Source organism: Carlito syrichta, unplaced genomic scaffold, assembly GCF_000164805.1.
Source record: "Carlito syrichta isolate Samal-C Ts95f unplaced genomic scaffold, Tarsius_syrichta-2.0.1 Scaffold302296, whole genome shotgun sequence".
Lineage (NCBI taxonomy): Eukaryota > Metazoa > Chordata > Mammalia > Primates > Tarsiidae > Carlito > Carlito syrichta.
In genome coordinates, this window is record NW_007246392.1 from 241,763 (window position 1) to 263,403 (window position 21,641).

The following is a 21,641-nucleotide window of genomic DNA, read 5'->3' on the forward strand; positions in this document are numbered from 1 at the left end:
CCCCCTCCCCTCCCCCGCCGCCTCGCAGACTGCTCGGCCGCGTCTGAGCCGCCGGGGCCCCGAGCGCAGGCGGCGAGGCCACCGCACCTGCAGAGCGCTCGGGCTGCCCAGCCGGCACCTCTCCTCCCGCCGCCCGATCCTCTTGGCCCCACGGCCGGGTCTCCCATGACGCTCGAGTCCCCCCGCCGGCGACAATGACCACTTCCCTGCAAGATGGGCAGAGCGCCGCGGGCAGGGCGGCTGCCCGGGACTCGCCGCTGGCCGCCCAGGTGTGTGGCGCTGCCCAGGGGAGGGGCGACGCCCACGACCTGGCGCCAGCCCCCTGGCTGCACGCGCGAGCGCTCCTGCCCCCTCCGGACGGGACCCGCGGCTGTGCTGCAGACAGGTAGGCAGCCCTCGGAGGGCGCGGGGGAGTGTCCTGGCTTGGCAGCCGGCGAGGGGGTGAGGAGGCGGTCCTAGGGGGTGAGCCATGTGCCCAGAGCTGGGCCAAGTTTGTGAAAGTCTCTGAAGACAATTCCCTTTGAGCTGGCTCCTGCCGGATCAGCAGGACATTGCGATCTCACAGCGTCTTATAAATAGCATCACCGTTTCATTGAGAGCTCTCGGTCTCTCTCTGCCCATCGGTGTGAACTAAGAGGCCAAGCTCTGGCTTGATCACCTTCTTCCTTCTCGTGACCCTGCATTTTTTTTTAAAGTAAACAATCCATTGTATTTTATATATATTTGAAAAATGTAGCAAAAATGAATTCACCTCCCACATAGAGTCACAGTGACCCTGGAGAAGCAGAGCATGGATTGACATTTGAGCAGTCTTGCTGTTCAGCAGGAAAGAATAGAGGCTTTAAAAGGTTTCCCAGTCTCCATAGCATTCAGCACTAAGTGCCTTTAGAGTTGAACATACTTTAGGAAAGAAAAATGGCTACAACAATACAAAAATCTATAGTCTTTTATATTCATGCATTTAAATGATACTTACCCCCCCCAAATTTTCAAAGTGCTTCAACTTCAGTTAAGTTAAAATTACTCTCCAGTGGACTAGAGTACATTTAAACTAGCAAGTTCTATTAACTTACCTCCTCAAAAACACTGCCTTGCTGTTTGGTATCTATAAGCACTTGAAAAATCAACAGACTGTGTGTGGGCAACATTGTGAATGAAATTCAAAGTGAGATGAACCACATCTATAATTAATAAGTCATAACTTCCAAAAGTGATTAGTAAGATATCATAGGGATGAATTCACTAAATGTGACTTAGAGACTTTGTCAATGTAATGGATGCATAACAATGTCTAACTCCTCAAGATCATTTTTGCATTAGTAATTATATAGTCCATATATCTGCTTCAGGAAAATTACCAGAAGTGCTGGAAATGGAGTTTCCATGCCTGGTGACTTTTTTTAAAGGTCACAAAAAGAAGAAAGAAAAAAAAAAGATGCAGAGAGAGGTATACTATGGGAGATTTATATATGTCAATTAACATATTATATTTTGACTCACAGGAAGTACATCACAGACCTTTTCTATACACTTTATGTAATATTAACTTTGTCACAGAGTTGTATGTGTTGGCCTTAGCACACTTTTTAATCCTGACAGCAATTATATTTTACATTCTGTTTTATGTAAATTACATCCTATGTTCTCTTGGTGTAGGAGAAAAAAGAAAGATCTTGATGTTCTGGAAATGCCATCTATTCCAAACCCTTTTCCTGAGCTATGCTGTTCTCCATTTACATCTGTGTTGTCAGCAGGCCTGTTTCCCAAAGAAAATTTAAGGAAAAAGCAGGTATGCATTTATAAATTTTAAAATTCAAGTATCTTAGAAGCTCTAAATCTATGCAGTCTAAGGTTTTCAGTAACTTACAGTATTAACAAAGGATTAACACAGCTTCTGTTAAATAGCTCCATTGACTGACATAGTCCTTTGGCATTATTTTCCTTTTAGGGCCTCATTTTTTCTTAGACGTATAATGAGAATGTTAAAACTTACCTCTTAGGGTCTTGGGATTGGTTAAGAAAGAGAATACATATAAAGTACAGTGCCTGTGAGCTATTATCACTTACCAGGTAAGTGGGAGAGGTAGTGAAAAGAGATGATCAATTTTAAATCAAGAGTTGGTGAAGGGGGCAGTGGTAGTGAGATGAGAAGGGGATTAACTACTTCTTATAATAACTTCTTTCACATTTTCAACCCAAGCCAACATCATTTGTTAAAGGAAAGTGATACAGTGACTTTGTGGCAAAAGGTAATTGGAGTTTAGGACTCGATATGTCTTCTTTGTTTCAGTGAATTCCTCAGTTTGGAGGCTTGGCCCTAGAAGGCAGATGACTTGTAAGTGATGATTAGAAGATAGATTTTATTTTTTGTGATTTTTTCCCCCAAGTTTCTAGTTTGAGACTGACTTAAGCAAATTGGATTTTAAGGACCAAGCAATTTAAGGAAATACATCATTGTTATACATTTTGAGGGAAAAAAACCCCCAGTGCATTCTAGAATAATTCATCTCTTGTCATATATATCCTCCCAGGTTTGAACCAGCAAAACGAAGAGAAACTTCAGTAGACAAAATGCACCTTATTCTTACAAGGGTAGAAGTAATAAATTTAAACAGCTAAATACTGCAGTGAGGAGAGGGATAATGACAGAGAGGAGAAGACAGTTGATCATTTTTCCTATCTATTGTTCTCTTCATTTTTTCTGTACTTTTGTCACCTCTAGTCGATTTGATGTTTGCTTATACTTTTTGGAATGGAGCAAGTACCTTAGGAAGTGGATGAATTCTAATGATAGAATTCTAACACTCGATAGATACAGGAGGAAATGTGTTTTGATGGAATCCTGGCATATATACTATGGGGGGGGAGGGTGTTGAAATCTAGTTGGTACATGTGTTTTTGGATAAGGATTGGAGAAAGTGGGAGCAAATATTTCAGAGCAGAGCTGTGTTCTGAATTGGCATCTTTGATAGGAGAGGCAAGCCCTTAACTGGGTGGGACTGTAATTTTGGTTGGGGAGATAGACAAAGACGAGACTCTCTTGAGAACTTTGTTGTTAGGGTGAGGTTTAAAGTCAGATCCCATGGAAAAAACAGCCCTAGGGAAACGTCCAAGTCTTTTGAGTGTTTTGCTTTTGTGTTAAGAAATGTGGTAATAAGGAATAAGAATGATAGATTTTTTTTTTTTTGAGTCGAAATCTCACTCTCTTGCACAGCTCACTGCAGCCACAACCTCCTGGACTCAGGTGGTCTTCCTGCCTAACCCCTCCCATACTACCTCCCCCCCCACAGTAGCTGGGACCACCACACCTTGCTAGGTTTTTAATTTTTTTTAGAGATAAGGTCTCACTGTGCTGCCTAGGCTTGTCTCAAATTCCAGGACTCAAGCAATTCTCTGGCTTCAGCCTCCCAAAGTGCTGGGATTACAGGAGTGAGCCACTGTGCTTGACCCAGGATGATAGATTTGACTGCATGCTATAGTGGTGGAAAAATTGACTCTAGATTGTCCCTGTGAGCCAGAGTGGGAAAAGTAAATGTGTGATGATGACATCATAGTCATCTGGGAGAATTTAATATGTAATTTCCCTAATTATGAAGAGCCTGCTATATTTCTCACACCATCCTAGGCACTAAGGCTAAGCAACAGTGCCATCTAAGTGCGTTAACCAAGCTGAGATTTGATTTGGGGTTGTGGTAGGAAGTGGAGGTTGGACAGGGAAAGGGAAGTAGTGGGAATGGACGCTGGCAGAATGCCTGTGTCTAAGAGATATGCTGATGACTCAGGGTTTGTTTTGAATAAAAAGTGAGAATACGTGTTGGTATGCTTTTATGCTAATTTGGGGGAAGAAAGAGAAAGAGAGTGGGCAAGGTGTCAGGGTTGGGGCAGGATGTACCCTAAGTGTGGATAGTCATCAGAATAGAGTAGGGCATTTTAGGGAATGGCATTTCTTCAGATCATGTTTAGCAAATTGAAAAATGGGAAGAAAGTGATATGTTATTATCAACTCCAGTAGGTTTCCTGCTCTGGCCTTGTGTCCTGTGTCCACAATGACCTTCCCAAAGAGAACTGTGCTTACACTGACAACTGTGCTGCTTCATGAGCAGAAAGTCCTGGATTGACTTCTGGGAATCAGTCTCAGAGGGGATCCCAACCTCAGAGGGACCCTTCTTGCCAATTTCTTCCTCGGCCCAGGGATTGAGGTTGCTATGAAGACAAGGGTATCCCAAAGTTGGGGAAGACGGAGGCTCCTTTTTACTTCCTTTTATGTTTCCTTTTTCTCTCACCTAGGCTTTTGCATTTAGAACTGAACCCTTTGTTTTTATTCCTTTGTACATGCTCATTTATTTGGCATGAGGGAAATTTTGAAAACAGGTGACTCTGTTAATAGTTTCTCCAAGCTCAGTATCTTTGTGACACACATTACCCTTTAACAAGATGGTGTTTCTGGCCCAATTTATCTCTGACCTTCAGTTGAGGTGGTGTAAATGACTGTGTATGATGAGTTATACCAAATATTATTTATGGTTGAAACATTGTAGAAGAAGATGTCTCTTTTCTTTGTATTCTCTCTCACTTGTTTTGTTTAACCATTCCAGTCATTTTAGCAATTCTCTTCTTCCCATAGAAAATGCAAAGAATTGTAATTGTTATTTACAAATCAGCGACCAGAAAGTTTGAGAGAATCCAGACTAGAAATGTTAAATTTCATCTGGTCTTTCAAAATCACAGTCAAAAATTATTTACAAGTCATATATATGTATATATGTACAATTTGAGTTGCCTGCATAATGTGTGAGTGGTAAAGTGCATTGAAGCCACAAATAGGATATGCTTTATCTCTTTTTGCAAATAAAATGTACTCAGGTATACAATTCTGTAGGCTTTCAGTATTATTATTTTAAAATGAAAGCTAGAGTAAGAGAGAGTCCACATTCTTTATTCCCCTTCCCTCTTTTTATAATGATTGCGAGATATATTTCATAGGCATGTTTCTTTGTGTTTTTCAGTAAAGCAGATTTAAAGTGTACCTTTCTTTATATGCATGGTCCAGAAAAGTTACTTATATTAAAAGTGACTTACATTATGAATTCAATCTCTTTTTCCCCTTAATTTCTGCTTGAAATTTTCCAGGAAATCATCTGTTAGCAACGAACCCTAAATTTAAAGAACCATCTATTTGAAGAAAATCAGAGAATAGATCTTTAGACTTTGCAACAGAATCAGTTTTTTTTCTCAAGTTTGTAGACTCCTAGGTAACTTTTTGTGCTTGGACACAGCTTGTGTAGTAGCTCTGGCTAATTGCTTCCCAGGACTATGTAGTATAACTAATTTAAAATAAAGCCTCTGAAGGTTTTACAAATTAAAAAAAACAAAGCAAAACAAAACAAGACCTATGAGAAAGTGTGTCATGGAATGTTTGATTTGGGAGGGATTTTGAGATCATCTAGTCCAATGCTCTTCCTTTACAGATGTGTAAATTGAGTTTAAGAAATGCTAGTGACACTGCCAGGACCGGAAATCTGGATTTCTTGAGGCCTTGGCAGTCTTTTTTTTAGGAAGGTACGATTTCCAAACAAAGCAGGACCATAAATAAGAGCAGTACAAATAACAAATGTATATCAGTGTTGTTATATCAGAGTTACAGCTCTGCCATAATACAAAAACAGGGGAGACAAATACCATTTGTTAATATTCATCTAAGGACCTAGAATTGCTCTTTTATTTTTCTGTTTTTTTCTTTTCTTTTTTTTCCCCCAAGGTTAAAAAATGTTTTAATTAACAGGGAAAAATATGAGTGTTGTGTATGTATGAAAATAGATATATATTTCATAAGCAGTCTATCCTCAATTACATTCACATTTATGAATTCACTCAGAAAACTTATCTGTAACCTCAAAATCAATACTGGGACTCTTGCCTTGTATAGTTATCTGCTGATTTCCACTTATTTAGTTATACTCCTGGCTGTGCCATTAAAATTCCCATAGTAATTCCTTGGGTTTTTTGTTTTGTTTTGTTTTTTTGAGATGATTATAATTCCTTGTTTTTAAAAGGGATTCCTGCTTGAAGATTTTCTTGTATGCCCAGATGAATTCTACTCACACCTTTTGTTGTTTATGCTAGTCACTTCCTTGTGATCTTATTCTGAGTTTTACCTTCCCAATGAATTCCAAAATGATATGCATCTGATTGCTGGTCATATAAGTGATAATAAGGTTTAGTGTTCAAGCAAGAGCAAGCCAATGTCACACCCATTTATCAATGATGCAATAATAATATCCATTGCTATCAAATACGATACAATACAAAATTTTCCATACTCCTCCAGCAAGCCTCTCCCTCCTCCCACCCCATCCAGGATCCATTAAAGGATCAGCCCATTGAGTGTGCTTTGACTATATTTCTTTTGTCTCCTTTAATCTGGACACTTTGCCCTTTTTGGTCTTTTGTGACTTTTTTAGTTTTGAAGAGTCCAAGCCAGTTGTCTTGGACAATGTCCTACAATCTGGACTTGTCTTATTGTCCTCATGCTTAGATTCAGACTAAGCATTTCAAGAATACTGCACTGGTAGCATGTGCTTCCCTTTCCATCTCATCAGGAGACATGTTCTGTGAGTTGGCCTCATGGATATTGTCAAATTTGACCATTTACTTGAGATCTCCCTTTTTCCTTGTAATTGGTATAGCATTTGAGACCTAGTGAATATCCTGTTCTGCAACAACCTGTCACCCAGCTTTTAGCATCTGATGATGATGACCCTTACCTGATTTAATTATTACATGAGTGGTTGTCAAGGGTAAGTTTTTAACTAGCTGACCTTCTTCTATAAAGAAGAGCTTTATCTTTCCTCCTCCCTCTTACTTCTCCCTCATTTAAAAAAAAATTTTTTTTTATAATCAATATTTTTTATTATGATATTATGGGGTACAGTTAAGCGTTAGGCATACAAATATGCTTCGTTCAGGCATCCTTGTTGATAAGAGGTGTCTCCCCATCCCCAGACAGATATTTACTACCGTTAATCCCATCTCCCTTCCCCTTCCCCCCATAGTTTCCCAGCACTGTCAGTGCTTTTCTTATGGTAATACGTTGGATGACCATTTCTTATGGTAATACATCGAAGAGCAGGCTGCCAACAATGGGATCCGCATCCCCTGGGGAGAGAGCCAGAGACCCTCTGTGTTCTCCTTTGCAGAGGGTCTCATCGACCAGGCTGCCCCGCCGCCATCTTGCCGGAAGTCTCCCTCTTTTATTTTTCTTTCCTGAACTATAACAGTGTTTTCCTGTAGCTTTCTTCTCCACATTCTCCCCAAAGTTGGTGTGAAGAATCTATTAAATAGTTGATTATATCATCAAAAAAGATTTATTAGTATTACTAATAACTAGCTTTTGTGTGTAGTTTACAATCTACAGGATGTTATCTCATGAGAACACCAAGGAGGGGTCTGTCACCTGCATTATAAGATTTAAAAAAGAACATGCAAAAACTAGAAGTGATTTGCTCGTGCTTCCATAGGTAAATAAGGGAGATAAAAAATTATATCATGTCTCAATGTGCATTGTTGTTCACTGCACTGATTATTCTGTATTGAATTAAGCCTTTTTTTGCATATCTCAGAAAAATTAAAAGTCTCTTAAATAATTAAGAAATTCATTTTCCATATGCTCTGCCTTTAACTTTTTTTTTCTCTAGCATGTCAGGGACTTTCAAAGGATAAGTAGATCTCTATCCCCAACTTAAAGGGTCTCTTATGTCATTCCTTTAAGATGTCAGAATTATCCCAATTTGGATATGCTAAATTTGTATAAGTGGTCTTGTAGGAATCTTGTTTGACTGCTACATTAACAGAACTCTCATATACTCATTTCTATAATATACATGGAAGTAGAAGAAAATAAGCTGCCTCCATATTCACATTTTTTCCTGACTCAGCATATTATCAAGATTTGCCTCATTTACTTCATCTACTCTTTTTCAAAACATTTTTTTTTTTTTGCTGAAGTATTATGAAGCAAATCATGGAATCCTAGCATTGAATCCCTATCATAGCATCCCTACCTAGATTTATATGCATCTCTGAAAAATGCATTTTTTGCCATTATTCTCTAACAAAAATAACAATAATTCCTTGGTATCATCTAAAACCATCCATAATCAAATTTTCTCAGTTGGAATGGCACATGAAATCCTCAAATTACAAGCTGGTTGTGTTTCAAAATCTGCAAATTAGCTCTTTGGAAGTTTAAAATTTATTTTTATATGGAAACAACATCATAAATTGTATTTAGGCCCTCCAAGCTATTTTATGAAGTCCCATTTAATATGAAACAAAACACAAATATATATGCAGAAAGAATAGTAGAAACAATGCTTGTTTCTATTAGGGTTTCAAACAAATCTATCTTTCCAACCGTAATTTGCTACTTTTGAATTCTGGCACTTGATCAATATCATTGTTTTTTGGAGAAGAATTTGAAAATGTACAGACTTTTGCAGCAATGTTGAAATAGGCTTTAGAGCTGTGCTTCACAAAGTGTGGTCACTAAACCACTTTCTTTAGAATCAGCAGGAAGCTTGTTAAAATTTAGATACTTGGACCTATTGCAAAATCCAGTGAATAATGTCTTAGGAAAGGACATAGGAATTAGACTTTCTATGTTTTTTCTCTTTAACAAATATATAAAATCAGTGCTATTTGCATCTCTGCCATTTTTATTCAGACTGGGACAGTTGGACCTTTCAAATTTGTGGACAATTCCGTTTGGTTGATAAAAGGTGGGGATATTACAAATGGACTTTAGTTGGTATTTTAGCCCCATATTGATTGTTTGGAGGAAACAGAGCCTCAAATGAACCAACCTGAAAGGTTATGTTGTGGTACCTGAAGACTGAAAGGTCACTGATCTCATGAGAGATTGGAACTGAAAACTAGAAAGTCAGCAAAAATCCACGCAACCACTCTCTTTGTTCTCTCTTTTGTTGTCCTACAAGCACATCACATAGTCTCTGCTTCTCCTTACAAGTCCACTTTATTTTCTGACATTTCTGTGCAGTCTTCCTTGCCCTTAATTCATTCAGCACCTGTGTCCCTGAATGGCCACCTGCGAGTTTTCTTCTTATTAGTGGCCCAGGACTTAGTGACTGTTTGGAGGCTGTATCTGGATCACTGCTCACAAGCAAGGGTACGGGAACAGATTCTGTGAGAAGGAAGTACAGGTTCAGTAGGTAAGGCATATATTCGCAGGGAGGAAACAATGGACAGCCATTGTCCTAGGGAAAGAAAGGATCTCACAGGGTATAAAAACTAATTTGTATTATATGTGTATGAAATATGATCCTCCAATTGGTTTGTCTCACTTAGCCTATCCAGTTCATAGTATCCAATTCCTTTGTCTCGATTCACTTAATTTACATGAAGCATATTTATTGGACAGTGGTTTCAGTTGATGCCACTCTTCAGGGGTGGTCAGTTTCCTTGGCCATTGTTCTTAGTTTATGTTTTAGTGAGGTCCCTTAGTCTCTGATAACAGGAGCTACCAACCCAGGATCTTCCCTACTTCATGAGTACCTTTATTTGTGGCAGAAGACAGCTTTGTCTTCCTATTTTAAAACTTAAATTCTCTAGCAGATCTTCTGTTTTCCAAGGTTTTATTTCCAATTTGATGGTTGCCTCTATGTTTTAGTTAATTCACAAGGTACATTTGCAATCCAACCTTTATCTACAATATGGGTTTTATTTTTTACTTTATTCAAATCTCAGCTTCTGGTTTGTTTTTCCCTAGGGGCATATATTATGTTCTGTGAAGAGAGAGAAAATTAGAATCTTCCATGGTTCAAAATAAATGTGGATCTTAATTAATATAAAAAAGTTTTCTGCAGTCTTGTGGATATTACTTTGAAAATGTCAGCTTTTATGGAATAGGAATAAATTCAATTGTATAAGTATATACTTATGTGCCTTTGAGTGGGGATAAGCAGAATAAATTCAATTGTTTAAGTATATACTTATGTGCTTTTGAGTGGGGATAAGTAATTAAGTAGGGAATTAATTGTCCTTTTGGAATTCCAGATAAAGGACAACTCAAAGAAGACCTCATGAAGTGGCCATAAGCTTTTGCTAAGGCAAGGGAGTAGAAGGAAAGGGTTCAGAATTAATTTAGAAGAGAAACTGGAGAACTGACATAGAGTGCTCTTTGCTTCCTGTCCTTCCCTTTAGCCTACTATTTAATATTTTTCAAAGCCACAGAGAAAATAAACACATAGGAGGTTTAAAATTCTTAAGTAGTTAATACAAATGCTTGTGTTCCAAAAGATTAGTAGTTAATTGGCTGTTTGTTCACAGACATTTTTCCACAGATGTGGTGGTTAGGTTGTTCGGCCCAAGTTTTTTAAACCGTAATAGCTCCAAAGAAGAGTACACTTAAAACATACTGTGCAGCATTTTGAATGTTATTTCTGTGGTAAGATGTGAGTCAATATGATGTGAATGAAAGATACTGGATTGGAAATCAGTAAATCCAGCTTTTAATATGGTCCTACTAAAGATGAATGATGTGATATCAGACTATTGCTCATACTTTCTTGGCCTTACAGTGCTACAATTTTATTTTACTCCAAGAGCAAGTGATTCTAATGGCTTGGGAAACAGTAATGAGGGCTGTGCTGTAGATGTAGGAGTTGTAGGGGTTTCTTTGGTTCTACTGACCCTGGAAAGTCCCTCTCAGCCTTTGCCTAGATATTCCCACATGGTGACCACACATTTTTTTTTTTTTTCCTTTACACATTTTTTGATAAAGAGCATGTTTGGAGTGCCTTGAGGCAAGGAACATAGGAGTCACCTTCACGGAGACGATGAGGGCATCAGGGTCTGGTTAAGCTAGAAATTGTGCAACAGAGTCAAAGCTCAAATATTAGAAAGAGAATCAGAAAAGCTATCACATCTGAGAGGGACCAGATTGAGAGGTGAAATTGAAATTCAGAACCAAGTCTTAGAAAAAAGGAAAGATATGTGATTACATGTGGCATCTGAGGCTGGCCTAGGTCCAATATGCCTTTCGCTCTTCTTGACTTAGCAGATACGGGGTGGTCATAGCCTCTAAGTTCTTCTCTAAATTTCTCTTGCTCTACTCTCAAATCATATATTTTGTTGCTCAAGTCAAAAAGCAAGAAGACTACTTTCTGGTCTTGTTAAGTACTGCCACACCTTTCATGAAAATGGATTTGAATCTATACACTTTTTCCCACCTTTGCTGCTGTCATCCTAATTTAAGCCACTGTCTTCTCAACCACAAGAGCCCCATAAATGGCCTTCTTGCTTCTATGGTAGTCCATCTTGGTCCACTCTCCATACATTTGTTACAGGGAACTTTTAGAAATGTAGATCTTGTCATTTCCTGGTTGAAAAAATGTTGATAGTTTAGAATAAAATCTGAATTTTACTTTGGCCTACAGAATTCCACATGGTGTGGTTCCTGACTACTTTTTTTTTTTGAGTTGGAGTCTCACTCTGTCACCCAGACTGGAGTGCAGTGACTGCTCCCGGCCACCGCAGCCTCGACCTGCTGGACTCCGGCGATCCTTCCGCCTTAGCCTTCCACGTAGCTGGAACTACAGGTGCACGCTACCACGCCTGGCTGATTTTTTGATTTATTGTAGAGATGAGGTCTTGCCTGCCCAGGCGGGTCTTGAACCCATGGGCTCAGGCAATTCACTCACCTCAGCCTCCCAAAGGCGTGGGATTACAGGCTGAGTCACTGAGCCCGGCCCTGACTACTTCTTAAACCTCAACTGCATTCTACACTTTGTTCATTATACTCCAGCCACAGTCCTGTTTGTGAACTTGGCAAGCTTTTTTCCCCCCATCTCAAAGCCTTTGCCTTGACTATTTTCTGTGCCTGCAATCCCTTACCCTGGATCTTGACATAACTGACTCCTCTTTTTTCTTTAGGTCCCAACATAAAGTCATCTCATCAAGGGGACCTTTTTTGACTAGCCTACCTAAAATAGCCAATTTTAAAAAAATTTCTGTTTCCCCCATCACATTTCTCAGTTTATTTCCTTGGCTGGATTTACCGTAATCTGAATTATCTCATTTATCAATTTGGTCTAATTATTTATTGTTTTTCCCTCCAAATGAATTATCTTGGCTTAGTTGTTCATAGGTTCTTTCATTGAAAGAATGAATGAGTAAATGGATTATTGAAATTACATAGTTAAGACTAATTTTATCATATTGTACTTTGACATATTTATTCTAATCAGAATCAGTCATCTTCCTCTTCTTTAAATTTAAAAAATATTTTAAATTCTATGAACAGATTCTATTTACAAAAGTAAGCTGGTCTTGAACTCCTGGGCTCAGGTAATCTTCTTGCCTCAGCCTTCCAAAGTGCTGGAATTATGGGCCTTAGCCACCTCGCCTAGCTAAATGTTTTAATTATTGAGTATTAATATCATTGGTGAATTATTTAGGCAAGTGTTCATCATGTGCAAATGGGGAGACATATACCCCTTGAATATACTTGAAGACTTGTTAATATGTGTACACTCAGATTTAAGAGAATCAATTTTAAGATCCTCATTTTCCATATAGCCTTCTTCCTAAAATGTATCTTCCTGAGAAACTGCCTGTGTTCACAGTAACCTTCTGCTGGTGCATTACCCTGGGGCATGTAAACCTGCAGGGCATCACACACAGGAAAAACTTCCTTTAATGATTAATCAAAGCACCACAAATCAGAAGGGGTTCCTGTCTTTTCATGCCTTAAACCTATTTCTGTGGACGGTGAATCCTAGTTAGAAGTGAGCATTTTGGCTAGTGTTTAAATGTTCTGAATTCAGATATATGAAGGTATAATGAGAATAATAATAATTTTCATATTTCGGTTTTTGACTTCACTTCTTCCACGTCCTGACTTTTGTCAGAGAATATATAACCCTTGAGGGAAAGCTTCCTAAGAACAAAGCAAAGAGTGCAGCAGTGAGAAATATTGAATGTTGAAATTGTTTTTTTGTCATTTATTTAAATGTGTTTTCTGCTATTCTCAATATACATTTATAGGATGCATCAGTAGTTGAAAGAAAACGCGGCTACAAACACTTTATGATATAGGTTAGCGCTGCAGGTGAGGTTCCCTGGGAAGCTGGCTTGGAGCATAGGTTCACCTGCTGTAAGTTCTCTGGGGAGATCTCTTGGAAACAATAACTGTAGGAATGGATCCAGGGAGAAGTTGGGCTGCAGTACAGCCACAACAAAGGCTCATCAGATCTCACAGGATCTCTGGAAGTGGAGTGACCCTGCAGAATTGTTTAGAATTAGGGCACAGGAACTGTGCTGCCTAGGAAATGTCTGACCTACTCTCCTTACCATAGTGTAGTGGCAGGCAGGGAGGCCGGAGCCACAAGGTCTTAGTGGCTAATACTCTTAACAGCTGGGAGAATGCCTGCTTTAGCCTTGAAGGGTGTGGGTTTGGGAGATGTGCTCTAGCATGTACCACAGTTAGTGACTGATTCTACTAAATGTGAACAGAAATCTTTACTGAGACTAACAAAGTTTTTAAGATAAATTGGATGAAACTCAAGAATAAACTTGTGCATGACTTCCTTCAAATTTTGTGTGTGCTATTCAATATTGTGGTTAAATGTATTCTAGCAAACCATATTATAAACTATTTCTTCAATTCCAGTCAGTTCCCATCCTATTTTATCACAAAATATTTGAATATTTTCCACTTCCTAAAAAATGATATGCTAGCTGTTGGACTAATTTTTTTTTAAGTGAATACCATTTGCATTCATTGAAAACATAAGAGATTTTTACTATGATGAGTACTATATTTAATGGAACTATTTCTAATTTTATACTTGATTTTTATTTAATTATATCCAAAAGCTGAAATCCAGCAGTGGAAATGTACACACACACAATTATCAAAGGGATTCCATGCATTTCCCAGTATTCCATCATATACCTCAAGCTCTTAATTCTGTATTACTTAAATTTTTTAATTTATAGATCATGTGTCCAAAGCATGAACCAGGCATAGGCATGGACTAAAAGTCAGGCTGTCCTTGGCTGATATGTGATGGGCACCACAAATGTATTTCTTTAATTCTGACTGCCTTCAGCTATTTCTCATATAAGTTATAATCCATAATTTTTTTCAGTGTTGTAAAAAATATTTCTTTCTTGGGATGTATATTACCTCTATTTGAATTGAAGAGTAAAGTTAGATTTTATCTGACAAAATATAAATCAGCTTTGGCTGACTGATTTGAGAGTGAGAACTAACTTCTCCAATTATATCGTTGACTTTTTAAAAAAGAGAATAAACTGAATCTGGAGCCATAAACTTTTGAAGAAAATATATTTCGAACATATTATAAGACAATAACATTTTATAAAAAAAAAGTGGAAGGAAATCATGCACAAGCCTTATGAGTATGTTGGCTTGACTAAGACATGATAAAATTAACACATTTGCCCCAAATTTTTCTGAGTGTATTTGTTTGAACAAAGTGCATTTAAATGAAAGAGTAACAGCCGGGCTCGGTGGCTCAGCCTGTAATCCCGCGCCTTGGGAGGCTGAGGTGAGTAGATTGCCTGAGCCCACGGGTTCGAGACCTGCCTGGGCAACTTGGTGAGACCTCATCTCTACAGTAAATCAAAAAAATCAGCCAGGTGTGGTACCGCGCACCTGTAGTTCCGGCTACTTGGAAGGATCGCCAGAGCTCAGCAGGTCGAGGCTGCAGTGGCTGGGAGCGGCCATTGCACTCCAGTCTGGGTGACAGAGTGAGACTCCAACTCAAAAAAAAAAAAGAAAAAAAAAAAGAGAAAGAGTAACATATCATTAATGGTAAATCTTTGTTGATAAACTATCCAGAAATTGAGAAAATGAATGAATCTGATTGGGTAACAAATCGTTTTTCAAGTCAAGTAGCTTCTAGCTTATCATTTTCAGTCATGTTATAGGAGATCCTAATTGATTTACCAGATAACAGATCATGGAAGATGATTTTAGCTCTGATGGAATTCAAAGGTTAGCATTGCCTTTCACTACCTCTGCTCTCCCTTGCTTAGCTCGATTTTCCTCCCCAGAAGTTTTTATCATCTGACTTGTCATATATTCACACATATATGCATTTATTTTCTGTCTTTTCCCACTAGAACATAAGCTCTATGAAGGCGGAAACTTTTTTTGGGGGGGGGTTGGGTTTTGTTTACTTAATTTTAGCTAGTAGAATAATTACTTGCACTCCACAGGCCCACGGTCAATTTTTGTGGAATGAAAGAATAAATGAATGAATAAATGAATGGGGAAGGAACAGAGAAGTGGTTGTTATTAAGGGAAGGGATGTGAGAATATCTGAGAACGTACTGATATTTTAATGTAAAGTACATTGAATTTGTAAAGAAACTAAGAAAAGAGAAATGTAGTTAGTTTCTGGGAAGGGTCTGATATTGTTAGATGTTAGAAGAGAGCCTGGTCAGGATAAACGTTTGAGTATTGATTTACCACTATAAGCACATTCTAAATTTGGATTACCCTTGCTTAGAATGAGTTCTGTTCTTTGTCTGTTTGGTCCCCTTGTAAGCATTTTCTGTCTTAGCACATGTATGCCAGTTAAAAAGCACGCATACTTTATGGGGTTGAGTCCAGTAAAAGCTTTTCACTCAACCCACATTCACAGTGGAAGATTACTTTCATTCTTGGGAAGGGTGACATATGCGGGTGAAGCACAGTATTCAGATGAAAGGGCTACTTTGGTATTATTTAACTGTGTATTGGCAAGACTCTGGCCAGTATCTAGTTTCTCTTTAGAGCTATTTTGCATTATATTACAGTACTCCTACTGTGCTGTGCCAAGGAAATTAAGATCAGCTGGAACACTCTGTAGGTCATTGGCTTGGAATCTTAGGGCACTGGGAACTTGATGTTTTGTTTTAATGACCTCATTTAGGCTGAACCTGCGTTTGTCCCAAAGGCATAAGGGCCCCTTTACAGAACCGTGTATGCACCTCGGAAAAGATATGGGTGAAAAAATGACTAAATATTTGAAGGTATTGTGTCAACCCTCAAGTATAGAGTACCTAATAAATTATGACCCTTTAGTCAAAAAGAGAAAAAGGAGTCATAATTGAAGTCTGTTTAACACAGGTTAAAGTTAGATTTACTTTGAAAGTTAAAGGATGCAGTTTCAAGAAAAATGAAAGGAAGAAATATTTACAGGTCATGCAGCAGATTATGGGTCTTGTGCTCTGGCAAATGCTTTCTGAAGAGATTTCCAGGGGTGATCACTCTTGTGGAATGAAGAACCTCCTCCATATTTCTCAAAGTGGGAGTATGTAATGCATATATGCATATGGGGTGTGTGAGGTTTGTGGGAGGGCCATATGGGAAATGGCATGATAAACTTGGAACACCTTTTTGGAACACTAATTTTAATTGAAAACATGGGGAAAACATTTTTATATTTGAATAAACACTTCTGTATTTATGAGTAGAATGCATAATTTACATGAGTTTTAAACACCAAATTAAATACCTTAGACTTATTGCCTACTGAGGTGGCAAGGGCCATTCAATTACTTTCTTTGGCAGTTTGGGTGTTTCTGGTGGAAACATTTGAGAGCCCTAGTGTAATTTTCAGTTCTGTGGGAAGTGGCTCTTTGTAACTCTCAGGAGGATTGGTTATCACCTCTCTTTCTTCTCTAGCCAAAGTTCTTTCTTTCTAGAACTTCTCTGATTTTATTAGTATCTATATCACTGCTGTTGAGATATTGGGTTTTTAAACATTTGAACTTTTTTTTTTCTACAACTTGGCAGGAAATTGGACTCACTAAAGTCTCTGAAGACCACCTTATTCCTGAAGACCTATTTCTTGGTCTTTATTTTGATGTCTCAGCAGTTTTGGATATTTTTGACCATTTTTTCCTTCTTGAAACACTTTCTTCACTTCTACCTCTTACAAGTCTCTGTTTTAGGATTTGGGTGTTGGTATTTCTTAGGGTTTTGTCCTAGAACTTTTGTTTTTGTTTGGTTTTCATTTTACTGCCAGGGTGATCTCTTCTACCTCTATGTCCTCAGCGGTAACATACATAAAAGTCTAGGCTAGATCTTTATCTCGTGTTGCCTGCCAGTTATCTTCATTTGTACAGCCCATAAACATCTCAAACTCAGCAGATTCCAAACCAAATTAATATTTATTTTCTTCAACTTGTTCCTATTCCTGTGATTGCATTGGGAATGCAATACACTCTTCCTGTGCTAGAAAATCAGACACCTTAGTTCATCTCTGCTTTTCTCTCCTCACCCAATTAGGTACCAAGTCCTTCTGGAAAAACAACTATTGGATTTATCTACTTTTCATAACCTCTCTGCTATTGCAGTAGTTCAGGCCAATTCATCTATTTCATAATTACTTTGAGACTCTACTACTAATTATTCCATATTTAGTCATCTTCTACTAAGTTATATACTTAAAAACTTTTCACTAAGGACGTATAATTTATAAAACATAAAATTAGCCATTTTCACATTCACTGGTACTTAGTATATTCACAATGCTGTGCCACCATCACTTTTGTCTAGTTTCGAAATATTTTCGTCACCCCAAAAGGAAACCCTACACCCTTTAAGTAGTCACTCTCCATTCTTTCCTCCCTCTTAGCCTCTGGCAACCACTAGTCTGCATTCTGTCTCTATGGATTACCTGTTCTGGATATTTTATAAAAATGGTATCATGCAGTATGTGACTTTTTGTGTCTGATTTCTTTCACTTAGCCTGTTTTTTAAGTTCATCCATGATGTAGCATGCAATACTATGATTCTTACTGTGAAATAATTCTAAAGCATTTAGCGAAGTAACAGATTTTTCTTTTTTAGAAATAAGAGACTGTTCAGACATGGTCACTCTCTCTTTGTATCTTTGTTCACAGCCCCATTTTATTTCTCCTTTCCTCTTACTATGAGAGAGCCACTATTCTGAGGTGTGTGAGTATTCTTTCCTGATTTATGTAAAAATATATTGTATGTATACCTATTTTCATTTGACATTTTTGATTAATACATATTAATGAATGCAGCTCTAGTTTTTTAAGAATTTTATTCACTGTATACATACATCATAATTTATTGTTTTCCGGTTGAAGAATATTGAGAATTTTCTCAATTTCCATCATTACAAACCTCACTATAGTATACATTCTTGTGCCTGTGTACAAAGTTTTCTCTATTGTATGTATTTAGAAGTGGAATTGCTTGGCTATAGAGCAGGTGCATGCTTAGTTTTACTAGATATTGCCAAATTGCTCTCCAAAGTGGTTATGCCCACTAGCACTATATGCGTCTCCATTTCCACACTTTCTCATCAACAGCTGGTATTTTCAGAACTTAAAGTTTTTGCCAATGTGGTAAGTGTAATGAAATTTAATTACTGTGTTCATTTGCATTACCTTGATTATTTGTAAGATTGAGCATCTTTTCATTTGCTTCTGGTCATTCATATTTCTCCTTTATGAATTGTGTATTATTTTTCTATTATATTGTTTGTGTTTAAAAATGATTTGTAAGAATCCATTCTATGGGATTGATAGTCTTTTTGCAACTGAAAACATTTCAATTATCTTTTCTCATTCATTGTGATTTGCCTTAACTTTGTTTACAGTGTCTCTTATGATACAGAATATTTTTGTTTTAATTTAGTTAAATCTAGTTTTGTACTTTTGCAGTCTTATTTAAGAATTTTTTTCCTCTCTCTCATGAATATTTTTTCATCTAGTCATTTTAATGTTTCACTTCTTACACTTGAGTCTTTGATATAGCACACTTTATTTTTATACTATATGATAGGAATCTACATTTTTTCAAATGAATATCCACTCATACTGGCACCATTTATGAAAGTAATCACCTTTTCTTTTCCCAAAACTTTTAAGCATTATTTAATTAAGTGTTAATTAAGTTCTGCTCTTTATAGGTGGCAGTAATAGTTTTAAATGGTCAATCTGAGTGTGCCATTCCTCTATTAAAACTATTCCATGAATCCCCAATTGCTCTTCAGATACTGGGCTCTTGAGGTATTATATAGCTGCATCACCTCTCTAATCCTGTCTCTAATGCTTTCTTCCTTATATTCTGTGCTTTAACCACACTGAACTCATTTTCAGTTTTCTACCACATCTTTCTTTGTCTTACGTGACCTAGGGAGGGTCAGGTCTTTGCATGATATAGATGTTCGATCTTCCTGTGTCCCTTTTCTCCTTAATCTTTAAATAACTACCTTCAAGTCATTTCTTTGAAGACTCAGCTGAGAGTGTATTCTCTTCCCCTACAAATGGAAGTTAGGTGCTCTGTTTAGGAGTAATCTATCAGGTCAATTACAATGCGCTATCAGTCTATTTCTTATCAGTGTTCCAGGAATCTCTCTAGAGGCAGCAGGAAGCATGTCTGCCTTGGACATCAATGTATTTTTGGATTTTAGCATTGTGCCTGGCACGTAGTAAATCTTTTGTAAATACTTGCTGAATGAAGAAGGTTCAAATAATACTCTTACCCAGAGTAGGATTTGTTTCTAAAATATCTGATGGATCGTCATCCATATAATCTCCTCTTGAGCATTTTCAGGGATAATAAGCTCACTTTGTACAAATTCCTATATAAGTACTTTCTTTTGAACTACATGTAAATCAAGGTTATGTATAATTATTAGAAAAAAATTTAACTGCAAAGTTTTTTGCAAGATACTACCTCTTTTTCTACTTAAATGTCAATGTTTGACCTATTGAATTTTATTCTTTCACATTACCGAAATTGTTTCTCGCAGCTTTTCATTATATATTCACAGGTATAGACATTAGTGTCTTCAAGAGTGGAAAGAAAAACTGTATTATTTGATTAAAATTACACAGATAAGAAGTCGCATAGGCAGGATATGAATTCAGATGAACTTATATCATGCTGTTTGTAGATTCTTGATGTCTTTTCCTTCCTTTCTTCTTTGCTCCCTTTTTGATGTAAAAAAAAAATTTTGAAAACAAGTAAAAAAGGATTTAAAAAAGTAGACCAGGGCCATTCTATGGATAATATTGCAGAGTAAATTCTAGAGGTGGGCATTGCTGTGACATTGCTCTTCCATGTTGTAAACAATGTGTCTGATGGAACAAACAAATTTCCTTTTACTCAACATTACCTTGGTATTGACTAGTTTATTTCTAGATTATATATATATAAAATCCAAGACAAGGATCTGTCAATGAAAATTAATTTAATACCCCAGAGCATAGCTAAGCTCTTTCAGTCAGAATATATATGATCATTCTGAGATCAGGATATATTCTGACAAATTATAAACGTAAATTAGACAAATTATAAATGTAAGTGTGCTTTTTATTTCATTGAGGAAAATGGTTCTTCAAAACTATTTGAAACTACATCCTGAATTGGGAAGGTCTATGCAGTCGTAAAGCAGTGTGGCTTCATTTATCTTACTTCATTTCTCTTATAAGGTACATGTATCATATTAGTGGTAATACCATTTCCAAAGTACTTTCAAATATGTTGTCACTTTTACCTTTCTAACATCTGAATGTAGAAAGCAAAATACTTAGCTTTATCCTAGTTTTGCAGATGGAAAAGAAAAATAGGGTCTAAGATCAAGGGTTAAATTTTACAGATAATGCCTGACAGAGCCAGGACTTGAACCTATTTTCAGATTTCAAGCCTAACCCTGAATACCTCACACAAAATTGATAGGTAGAATTCTATTTAAAAATGACATGCAAAATACGTTTTCTGTGCTTCCAATATTGCAGATGTTTATATAGTTAAACATGGGTTGTGACACTAATAAAACAATTCATCCTTTAAACCACACACAAAACCCAACCTTAATATATTCTGATCTTCTTCAACCTCCATATTGTTTTTCCTATGGTATTGTTATATTGCCTCCAAGAAATTAAAAAAAATTCTTTTTATTATTGTTTCAGAAAATGTCTGAAATCTTTATTATTATTATTATTTAATTTGTAGGGTTTTGAATGATTTTCAGAAGTTACTAGGGAAATTGGATCATTCTAAGATCAGGATGTATTCTGACTGAAAGAGCTTAGCTGTACTCTGGGGTGTTAAATTAATTTTCATTGACAGATCCTTGTCTGGTATTTAATTGAGATTTAAGTCGGTAAAAATCCTGCCCTGTGGCCTGGAGAACAATTGGACAAAGTAGATGAAGTGGAGAGGAATGTATCCTTTCCTTTTTTTTCCCCACTGGACAGAACCCAGGTCACTTGCTGAGACAGTAGAGATTTGGCAGTAAACCGGTCCTGTCGCTACGTGGTCACCATTAGCAAGTCAAATACTCAACATTGTAATTAATGTGGAGCTATAAATACCAGTGCAGAGAATATTGGTTTTTAAATTCTGGGATAAAAAAATGATTTAAGTATTTAGAAACTGAATTAAGTTTCATTTAAAAAAATAAATGAACAATCCTTTACTTATCACTATAATGATCCTTCAATATTAGAAAAATCATTTTACGTATATGGAATGCTTTAGGGTGGCAAGTCTCAAACCTCAGTGGACATATCACATGCTTAGAGTATTTTATATAAGTGCAGAATCCTGGGTCTGATCC

The 21,641-nt window shown here is 37.2% G+C and overlaps 1 protein-coding gene across 1 annotated transcript in view; it reads left to right on the forward strand.

Moving 5' to 3' along the window:
* Positions 1-21,641, forward strand: part of GRB14 (growth factor receptor bound protein 14) — a 135,092-nt gene continuing 113,451 nt past the window's right edge. Inside the window, exons 1-2 of the mRNA XM_008056235.1 lie at positions 1-385; positions 1,657-1,789. Coding sequence (XP_008054426.1) covers positions 195-385; positions 1,657-1,789 — 324 coding nt within the window. The 5' untranslated portion in view covers positions 1-194. The remainder of the gene's footprint in view (positions 386-1,656; positions 1,790-21,641) is intronic.